Source organism: Macrobrachium nipponense, chromosome 24, assembly GCF_015104395.2.
Source record: "Macrobrachium nipponense isolate FS-2020 chromosome 24, ASM1510439v2, whole genome shotgun sequence".
In the NCBI taxonomy this organism is placed as follows: domain Eukaryota; kingdom Metazoa; phylum Arthropoda; class Malacostraca; order Decapoda; family Palaemonidae; genus Macrobrachium; species Macrobrachium nipponense.
Window position 1 is genome coordinate 77,194,731 of NC_061091.1, and position 11,322 is coordinate 77,206,052.

Genomic DNA, 11,322 nt, shown 5'->3' on the forward strand with positions numbered 1-11,322 from the left:
TTATCATTCATATGACTGAAATGTTCTAACTTTATTTACCACCAAAATGATAATGAATACATAATACCATCATGTATCCTAAACATTATCACTACTGTAATTACACTACCATTAAAATTTCGAAAGGATAACAAATGACGTTTACAACTTGTCAGCTGGGCTCGCATAGGTAAAAGTTGATGTTACTAAAACGGAATTATTCCTTGAATAGGGCTTTTTATTATGAAGATATATAAAAAATATATTCCTTGAATAGGCTTTTTATTATGAAGATATTTAAAAAAATGTACAAGTTAAATATGGTTTTATTATGTTTACGCTTCATCCCCAATCGCAAACATATGACTGCATTGTTTGGAGAAGTTATTCGCTACCAAAATGATAATGAATTTCAAATTAAAATTCAATATTATGTCATCCTAAATGTTATCACTGCCTACTACATTATACCATTAAAATTTTTGAAAGGTTACCCAACGAAAAAGGTCACTATAAACGCAACCGTAGGACTTGATGTTTGCATTTCGTTCACTCGGTTAAAAGTGGATTTCACTGACATGGAATTCTTCCTTGAATAGGCTATTTATTATGAAGATATGCCACTATTATTTACGGTGAAAATGGTTTTTATATCACCTTTATTATTAGTTTACATCAAACTGTCAATCTTTTCATGTAAATCGGTGGTTATCGCACCGAGCTGAGGCTTGAACTACCGATAACCATCACTTAGGACACGGAAAAAATTAAATAAAATGTTTCACTTCAACGGACAATAGGCTTTAACAGACAACCTTTCACCCCACCCCCCTCCCCCAAAAAAAACCCCTTAGTCCAATAAAACGAGGTTTCACTGTACAGTAATTATTTTTACCGCCAATGATATTCATACATTACAGTACAGAGAGAATATACAGTGGTCGCCCCATATTCGTGGGGGATATGTACTAGACCCCCCCCCCCCCCCCCCCCCCCCCCCCCACAGCAAATAGTTAGAATCCGCGAATAGTTACAACCCTTATAAACACGCTGAAAACAGCCTATTTTGTTATTTAAAACTCAAGAAAAACCCACTCAAAATTTTTACACTTGGCTTTTTATTAGTTTTATCACAAAAAGAGCATTTTTTTAAAGAAATTGATTAACAGGAATTTATGGATATTTCTCAAAGAAAAATTCTGCAAATAATGGGGAGGAAATGTTCCCAAGAGAAATCCGCGAATCCAGAGAACACGAATACTGGGGGTCCACTGTAACCACTTTACTCTTTCTGCTCTGTAGGGAAAAAACAACGTACATACAATATATGTTAAACAATGACAAACATTTCGAATACTAATCTTACAAAATTGTAGTCATCTATCCACAATACTTTTTTAAATACTAATTCCATATTTCTTAAACATTTTTACTATGAAGCACATTTTTTTTTTTATATATACATATAACAACAGCTCACGAGATTCAATAAATGACTCCTATGTTCTCAGGTATATAATAATAGTACACTATTCAAACCAAATATTAAAAATTGGACATCCTGAATCCTGAACTTTGGCCATAATCCATAGGATAGATGGATTATAAACATTAAGGCCATAGGCCAAGCTCTGGGACCTTTGAGGTCATTCAGCGCTGAAAGGGAGATTGAGAATAAGAGGAGGATTAAAAGGCGTAACAGGAGGGAGAAAAAAAAATAAATAAATAAAAAAAGTTGCACTGCAAAACGATTGTTACGAGAAGGTGGAAAGTGAGATGGAAGACAGAGAACCACAACAGAGGCACAGGGAAAGGAATGAAAGGAGTGTTGCTGGGGGCTGAAGAGGTGCATAATCCATGAGTTAATAGTACTAAACAATTTAAACTGTATTCTATAACATCTTAACATCAAGGGAAAAAAGCATGAAAACCAATTTCTTAAAGCTACCATGACAAATTTTCTAAGATGAAATTTTCTAAGACGATTTACATTTTTCATAGCTACAAACTTGAGGTCTTAACAATGAGATAATTTTCTAGCGTCTAGCTGGGTCCGGTTAAACAATCAGAGATGAAAAAGCAAGGAATCTGTGAGATCTGGCAACGCGTGCATATATGGGGTGAAAACTGGTCAAAGACCGCGCACCCACACTATCACATTTAGTCTTCCCAACGCAGGATGTCACAAGAAGGTAGAGGGGCGGCTAGAGGCGGGCAGTAAAACGTTAAGACCTCATGTTTGTAGCTATGAAAAATACAAATTGTCTTAGAAAATTTGTTATATGTTCATTCGCGAACAAACCTTCAGTCTTAACACAACTACAGGCAGTCCCTGGTTATCGGCAATCTGGTTTTAGGGCAAAACATCAGCGACTTATGGAGCCATGATGGGCCGAGTTCCAGTTGTAGGCGGCAATTATAGTTCTGGCGCCGCAACATACCTAACAGAGGCGCTGTAACGGTGCTTATGGTGCCAACAATCGGTTATCGGCACTTTGGCCACCCGGTTTCAGTTAATGGTGGTTTTCGCTTATTAGCATGGCCCAGGGAATGGAACCCCCGCCGATAACTGGGGACTACATGTATGAAAGTAACTTACATTATTCTTTTCATACCTTCCATTCTGTTTTTTCCATAAAATAAACCCACCTTACTGTAATTAAGAATAACACACCAGTAACCTACAAATCAATGTACAGTGGTCGCCCCCATTCGAGGGGGATGCGTACCAGAAACCCCCCCCCACCCCCCCCCCCCCCCCCCCCCCACCCCCCCCCCCCGTGAATAGTAAGGACCCCACGAATAGTTTGTACCCCTATAAAAACACTGAGAACAGCCTATTTTGTTAGTTGAAACTCAAGAAAAACCCACTAAATATTTTTATACTTTGTTTTTTAAATAGTTTTATCACAAAAAGTCCCTTTTATAAAGAAAATTATAACAAAAAACCAAGATTGTTGATATTTCTCATAGAAAAATACCACGAATAAGCGAATTTTCCGCGAATAATGCGGGGAAACGTTCCCCATAGAAATCCGCGAATGTGCAAGTTCGCGAATCTGGAGAACGCGAATACGGGAGGTCCACTGTATTAAAGTGCTTACTGCATACAACGCAATACCAATTCCATCTGAAAACCTTTAGAATAATTCCAACCGAATGTTCAAATAAAAAATACTTACTTTTTCCCTGAGAGTTGCTAGGATGTGACAGAATGTTGCCTTGTGGTTATTCCAATACAGTGATAGCATTCCATCCATCTTGGCAATATTTTTCTCATCTGAAAAAAATTAAAAAAATTAAAATTAGTCCTACACATTCCATTGATAAACTAAAAAAATTTTGTTAAGCAAACGACTTGAGTCATAAAACTGCTGTACACCCAAGCAAACCTTGACTTTACCAGTTTGCAAACATGGGATTTTTTTTTTAAACTAAAGAGCAAATTTAGCACATATACTCATTATGGCTAAGAATGAATATTTCTATAGGCAAACTTCCCCAATCTTAGCATAAGTTCTAAGCAATTGGGACATGAAACCAGCCACACTTTTCAGTGGAGTAATAAGAAATAACTAAACATTGGTATTTCTACAGAAGCAGTCCACACTGACTGCAAGGAACGTAACCACTGATACGACATCCACTAAGGATTGGGGCGTCCAGTGTATTTCGCAGTGTTTAGTACTGGCCCCTGGGGGATTAATTACAGTAGTCCAAATAAATATTACTTGAAATAATTGTTCAGTAGGTAAAACTGCATAGAAAAACCGCAACTGCCATAGTCTAGGCCGCCGGGGATAAGTACCCTAGATCTACCCTAAAAATTAAATGCCATAGTCAGGCCGCCGGGGATAAGTACCCTAGATCTACCCTAAAAATTAAATAACACAAAAAATAAATAAGGTCCTTGCCCACTTCGAGATATGGTATCCTGGGTTAGGTTACTATGCCTCTCTCACATGATGTCTTATTACATATATTTGCTCATAAACAGACCAAGGGGTTGCTGTTGGTTTTACTTCATATCTTTTATATGTAGTATGTCTGTTATAATTGTAATTTTCCAAAGAAAACTACAAAGAAACATTAGAAAAGACATGCATAATCCAAAAAAGATAGTGAACTTTCGATCTCAGTAAATTGGCATAAATATTTTACAAAAAATATAATCAATTTTTTTTTACGGATTTTAGCTCATGTTTCAATGTTGTATGCGCTATAAGCATAATTTTACAAAACATAATCATTTACTAGAAAACATGTGTAACTCGGTAAAATTTACGACCGTCTTGTAAAAGAGGTGCCACAAGGGTTTGTAAAAAGTCACTTTCAAATTCTCATAGAAGGAATGGAAAAATGTTTATAATTTTTGTCCTTACACCTTGTGCATCTGCACCAAGTGTTTTAGGACTCCCTGTTTATATGAACTACTACAGTTGAAGAACAGTTAACTTTACGATAAGCTGAGTTGATGGAGAACCCATGTGATTTTACGTATGCAAAAACACTAATCGACTCGAAACAGAATCAGTGCGGCCTTTTTGAGGTTTTTCGTCTGATAACATGGTCAAATAGCAATATCTGGTAATCGCTCTTTGGCCACACTAACTATGGCAACATTTTTCTTCGTAACGTTGCTTCAGTTTGGTAATTAAGCTTCGATCACGAAAAAACTAACAATTGAAAAAACTACCAATTGAAATATATTCAAAGAAAATTTTTCAAATCGGTAGATCTAGGGTACCTATCCGCAGCGGCCTAGACTATGGCAGTTACAATTTTTCTATGCAGTTTTACCTACTGAACAAGAATTTTACGTAATATTTATTCGGACGACTGTAATTAACCCCAAGGGGCCAGTACTAAACACGGCAAAATACATTGGACGCCCCAATCCCAAGTGGATGTCGTATCCGCGGTTACATTCCTTGCAGTCCGTGCGGACTGCTTCTGTAGAAATACCTTCAAATCTAATCTTTAATAAAAGTTTAAAGAAGTCTCAGAATTTGCAATGTTGAATCAAATATCCATCTCCTACTGATAGTAAACTTTGACAATTATAGAAGCAAATTATACGAAGGCAATTGTAACAGTAACACTGACGTTAGGCAGTGTGGTCAAGGCAGCAATGCCGACCATAATCCCTTCTGCTGACAAATGCCTATTATCAACTTAAACAGTTGGGAAAGTAAGGCAAATGAAGTCGTATCAGACTACTGGCTTTGGCGATAGAATTTTGTTTCAGTGAAAGACAGCCTGAAGCACTGCTTGTGCCGATAAAATGCTCATCAGTACAAATTGGGGTGGCCACTCTGACCAGTTAAGGATTGGGGCACAAGAGAGAGATGAATGTATGTATTTTACATTAAGGATCCGGCGACTTATTTTACAAAAGCTCCGAACGTGACTTCTGGATTAGCGTCGAGGAGACTTGACATCACAGTAATAAAACTATTTAATATTAAATAATGAATAGGCAAACAAATAACAGAAATCGTTCAACATTTAACTGATATTTAGGTGATCGTTACTAGGGTAGAATAATAAGGGTCCCAACCTCACCGGGGCATCCAGGGAGGGACTCAGGTCAAGGAGACTATACGAGTACCTTATATTCCATCTAAAATGTCTTACGCGTCTAAAAGACGCTCAACTCCATAACTGTATTGACTCCCTTAGGGCCTAACTTAAAATATGGCTTTTGTTGCTGGAAATTACGTTACATAAGATTAATTATATTCATTTTTGGTTTCCCATCCCAAAATCATCCAGCCTCCCTCAGGTTGGTTCTCGTAATTGCCGGATATAATAGGCCTGAAGGGAAACTGGAACTAGGCCTATACAATCGTTATTAAAATATACAAAATAATTTGGTAGGTGGCGGCTTCATGGCGGCCATAGGCCTACGATGATCAATGACGTAGGGAAATGTTTGATAAAAAAAAATGTAAATTGGTTAGGAATGAAGAGACTTAAGAGGGTCATGGAAACCCTGGGTAAATATTATCAGAAGATTCATCGTTCAAATGCCGCCATTGGGACACCCCCGAAAAAAACGGGTCCTCAAGAACCCGATCTTTCCCGAAAACCGCCCCCTTCGTAACTCCCCCCCATTTCCTAGTAGTCGTCGCGAAGGGCATCTCATGTTGCAACGAACGAGGGACGTCGCCCCCCAAAAAACCGACGCCACGTCGCTGGGCACAGCGTCGGTAATTAGGGGGATGGGGGAAAATGGCCACGGCGGCGGTCGGGCCCCCTTTGTTATGGGCGCGTCCCTCTCTCTCTCTCTCTCTCGACTCCCGAAACAACAAACGGTTAATAATTCCGACGGAAATCGCGGGGGGCGGACGCCCCTTTCGCAGGCATGCACGCGCGGGGGACGCTTAGCTGTCGTCCGGAAGGGTGGGAAAGGAGGAGAATTACCTGTCGACCAGGAAAAAGGGAAAAGATGGACGCGGAAAGACCATTCCCACTGACGCGGCGTCCTCCTCCTCGAAGGCGTCACGTCCGAGTCTGCGCGTAGCGACTTCGGACAACGGGACCAAAAAAATAAAAAATTCGAATTATCGGCGAATGCATTAAGAACACGAGGCGTCTTTCGACATCTGTATTTATCATTTCTATATACATATTAATAATGTTCTCGTTATAAGCACAACAGGTGTCAATTGGGTCCACTTGGGCATTGTCTATTTCGGTATCGATCACCACGAACGAACGCAGCCGCTCGTGAATGGCGTCAATATCGGCGATCTTCTAGGAGACATTTTTCATCTTGTCTATTTTCTTCTCGTTTTTCCCCACTTCTTATTATTTAGACTATTATCATGGTGTTGCGGTCTTAAAGAGTAATGGCAACTTGATAAACGAAATCCGTTAAAAGGAATATTAACTAACTTTAAACGCCGACGATATGAACACCTACAGCATCATCATGGTTCACTGCTGCTGCTTCGCACGCACCTGGTCTGAACCCCCGAAAATAATCTTTTGAAATAAAAATAAAATTAATATCCTAAAATTTCTTCCGGACGAATCCGACGAAAAGACGAACACGAAATTATTTCTAACGGTTTCGTTGTCGTACCCCACGAAACACCTCTTTCCCAGGGAACAGAAGGGCGGACAATAGTATTTTCGAATTGTCCGAACTTCGAAGTCCGAACCCTCGGTGAGCTCGAGACATGTTGGAAAAGGGGGCGGTACCGTCTCTCTTCGAAACAATTATTGTCATATTTTGGTCTTTTTCTTCTTCTTCTTCTTAATGGTTGATAATTTGGTTGCACCGTTGCTCAAAGAGAAAGGAATGCGTGTTTCGGGTGTCCATAGTATTAATATAAATGACTGATTCTCTCTCTCTCTCTCTCTCTCTCTCTCTCTCTCTCTCACAGCATTACATAAACCTAAAATGTCATTCGCTGCAGCCTGCAGATTCATAATATCCAGAGATTCATAACAACAATATCATCAGATTCTGAAATGTCCAGGCGCATTTTTTTTTAAATTTCATTTGGGCTTATCACCTCCCCCCACCCCACCCCACCCCAATACCAGACGTCGAGGCATTCAACCTCTCTGGCCAAGGACAACAATTATTGTCTTGAACCCCCGAGTCCCTGACGTAGCTAGTGAGTTCCTTGTCCCTCGCCTACTTTATTCCAACGACAAGAGATAAAAAAAATATAGCCAAAAAGGAATTCATGTTCCATTCTTGTTTTCAATTATATGGCGATCTTTCTTTTATATTTCTACATACACACGCACGTACACTCTCATGTAAGATATGGGTATTTCTAACTCTGTTGTACACGCATATATATATAATCTTTCATCGCAATATTTTTCCCTTGCCATTCTCAGATCGTATGTGTCTGAACTCAATAACAGCATTAAATTATTCTTTCTATCGCCGTTTGAATTAGCGAAAACAACTGTGACTAATTATACAGTGAAAATTCACCTCGTAAGGTTCAGTACAACAAAAGATATCTAATGTTTATCTAATTTTTATTTTTTATTTTTGTAAAGATAAGCTGTGACTGCACTGCAGTTTGATGCCTTCCAACGCCAAAGGGCCTCTGTGGTTTGCGATTGTCTTGCCCACACCTCACATAGTTCAACCCCTAGTAGGCCTATATGTCCTCTTATAGACCTGCATGAGGAAATTCCGATTTTTTCGCTATGGTATCATTCCTAACTCTATCCTTCCACCTGGTTCCTATTACTCCTCTTTATTTCAAGCATAGAGAATCTCTTATACATAGTTTCGTGACCATAGACCAAATACAGAGAACTATTAGAAATGGAGGATGAAGACAACTGTGGTATTTTATTCTTAAATGAGCTCAGTGATACAGCTGTATGCAAGAACGACTTTTAAATGATTTGCAGTCCATTGGTATAATAGATAAGCTTTTCAGAACCTGAAAATGTCGGGGACTTACAGGGCAATCACAATTTTGAAACACTATAAGAAGAGGAGTACCACAAGCAAGTCAATTGGGTTCAATCTTATTTTGTAAATTGGTACGACTGGATTGTCAAACGTGCCGCTCGAGTGAAGAAAAGTTGCAATTCGAATGTTGGTTCGAGAGCCTTGAAATCAGATCCCAATCCTTAATAGGAGTGGAAATGATGTTATTGGAGTATGGAGTTGATTAAGATGACCACAGAGTATATCTTTTAGTTTAAAACTCTGCAGGTCTGGGAGCCATTCTGCGATTTTATTTGTAATTATTGTGTTCTGTAATGGCGTGTAATAATGCGCATTATGTGACCCAGAAATGAAAATCTTCACCTCGTAATAAACTAAACTTCGCATTTTTGATGAAAAAAAAACTGGTATTAGGCCGTTTCTAGTTAGGCCTGAATTAACTCGAATCTGCAGGGACAGGTGAAGGTTCACTGTTTTTGATAGTGATTACACGCAACATGAATGCCAATTAGCCGTCGTTCTGTTTCCTTTGAATAAACCATACGAGTGTACGGTGATCTACATATGCCTATGGCTGCATAAGATATGCCCAATTTCTAGCCACATGGAACTGGAATAGGCCTAAAGATGGTACGTGTGTATGTGTGTGTCAGCCCCATGATGAAGTCTCTGGCAGGTGCTTTGAGAAGGGTATTATTATTATTATTATTTTTTCATCCTGCCTCCTTAGGAATCCATCACTTTTCTTACCTTGTGCGCCGTTTCTAGGATCACACTCTTTTGCATGAGTCCTGGAGCTACTTCAGCGTCTAGTTTTTCTAGATTCCTTTTCAGGGATCTTGGGATCGTGCCTAGTGTTCCTATGATTATGGGTACAATTTCCACTGGCATATCCCATATCCTTCTTATTTCTATTTTCAGGTCTTGATACTTATCCATTTTTCCCTTTCTTTCTCTGGTGTCCTATGGTATTGCGACATCAATGAGTGATACTTTCTTCTTGATTTTGTCAATCAACGTCACGTCTGGTCTGTTTGCACGTATCACCCTATCTGTTCTGATACCATAGTCCCAGAGGATCTTTGCCTGATCGTTTTCTATCACTCCCTCAGGTTGGTGCTCGGACCACTTATTACTGCAAGGTAGCTGATGTTTCTTGCACAGGCTCCAGTGGAGGGCTTTTGCTACTGAATCATGGCTCTTTTTGTACTGGTTCTGTGCAAGTGCCGGACATTCCCTTGCTATGTGGTTTATGGTCTCATTTTTTGTATTGCACTTCCTACATATGGGAGAGATGTTATTTCCATCTATCGTTCTTTGGATATATCTGGTTCTTAGGGCCTGATCTTGTGCCGCTGTTATCATTCCTTCAGTTTCCTTCTTGAGCTCTCCCCGCTGTAACCATTTCCATGTGTCATCGCTGGCCAGTTCTTTAGTCTGTCTCATGTATTGTCCGTGCATTGGTTTGTTGTGCCATTCCTCTGTTCTGTTTGTCATTTTCCTGTCTCTGTATATTTCTGGGTCTTCGTCTACTTTTATCAGTCCTTCTTCCCATGCACTCTTGAGCCACTCGTCTTCACTGGTTTTCAGATGTTGCCCCAGTGCTCTGTTCTCGATGTTGACGCAGTCCTCTATGCTTAGTAGTCCTCTCCCTCCTTCCTTTCGTGTTATGTATAGTCTGTCCGTATTTGCTCTTGGGTGTAGTGCTTTGTGTATGTTTCCTAGTTTTCTGGTCTATGTTGCGGAGTTCTGCCTTCGTCCATTCCACTGTTCCTGCGTTGTATCTGATTACTGGCACTGTCCATGTGTTTATTATTATTATTATTATTATTATTATTATTATTAAATAGGTTAGCTCAGGTACAATTACAGCAGTTATGGTACTACAGGCCAACGGAGATATCTCTTAATCATATAATCTTATGACTGAAGGGTATAGAAGAGGGTGTATGTATACATTGCAGTAAAGGCGAGATAATTTTAAATATTTACCGCATTTTTATTTATTTTTTTACTTTCATCCACGATCGCTGGTATTCAACAGAGCGGCGTCTCGCTGAGGTTACGCCATGTTTGGTATACCAGGTCTTCAAACGTTAAAAAAAAACCATGAACTTAAGAAAGCAAATTTCTTATTATCTCGGTACTTTTGATAATGATCTCAATTGTACTGCATTATATACATCCTGTTCTATAATTTCCAGTCAAAATTTCACGTTTACCTCTGTTATTAGCAAACAAAAGTCCAACTAAGATGTGGTGTACGGTGTGTGTAGGTTAAGTTACATTGTACTAGTACTGCCTGCCACAGCTGCATCTGAAAGTACCGCCTTTTAGAGGATGTGGGGGAAGTAAAGGGCGTTTTTCGGTAAAAATGAAGACTGTTCACCCACCCTCCCCCCCCCCAACCATACCTCCTTTCTAGGTCGGTACCTACCCAATTTACGCGCAAAACGATCACCGTCTAGTACCAGCCCCTTAGGGATGGGCACAGACGGCAAATGTCACAAACATAAATAGAAGAAGTAAGGTATCATTAACATAAACAGAAAGACGTAAAATTAAACAGAATCATAAGCAAAAGTGCGGGAAAATTTTGTTGCAGACTGGAGGGAATCAGAAAGCGGTTGTAGTAACACATACCGAACGTCTCCGCAGCGTTCGCCTACACATTCACAGTATGATGGCCCCCACCAGTCTTTCTTCAGTTCAGTTCAGCCGCATCAAAGCGAACCAAGATATGCAGAATTGAAACCTCCTGATGCTTTGGATGGTAATTCCTCAAGTAATAGCAGTCTTGCATCATATGTTTCTAATTTTACGCCGTAAAAATAGTTAGGTGAACGTAATTATAGTTTCAAAGTTAATGTTCATACATGAGGTCATGGTGATAATTAAATAAATAC

At 39.4% G+C, this 11,322-nt stretch overlaps 1 protein-coding gene across 50 annotated transcripts in view; it reads right to left on the bottom strand.

The window, feature by feature from the left end:
• The window catches only part of LOC135205817 (zinc finger and BTB domain-containing protein 7C-like), a 220,728-nt gene extending 214,170 nt beyond the window's left edge, over positions 1-6,558 (bottom strand). For all 50 annotated transcript variants that reach the window (XR_010312618.1, XM_064237017.1, XM_064237022.1 and 47 more), the window contains exons 1-2: positions 6,406-6,558; positions 3,162-3,259 (exon numbers count right to left, since the gene is read on the bottom strand). Coding sequence is in view for 49 of the 50 variants with exons in the window: in XM_064237017.1 (XP_064093087.1) it covers positions 3,162-3,239 (78 nt within the window). In the remaining variant the exon portion in view is untranslated. The remainder of the gene's footprint in view (positions 1-3,161; positions 3,260-6,405) is intronic.
• Positions 6,559-11,322: the final 4,764 nt, after the last annotated feature.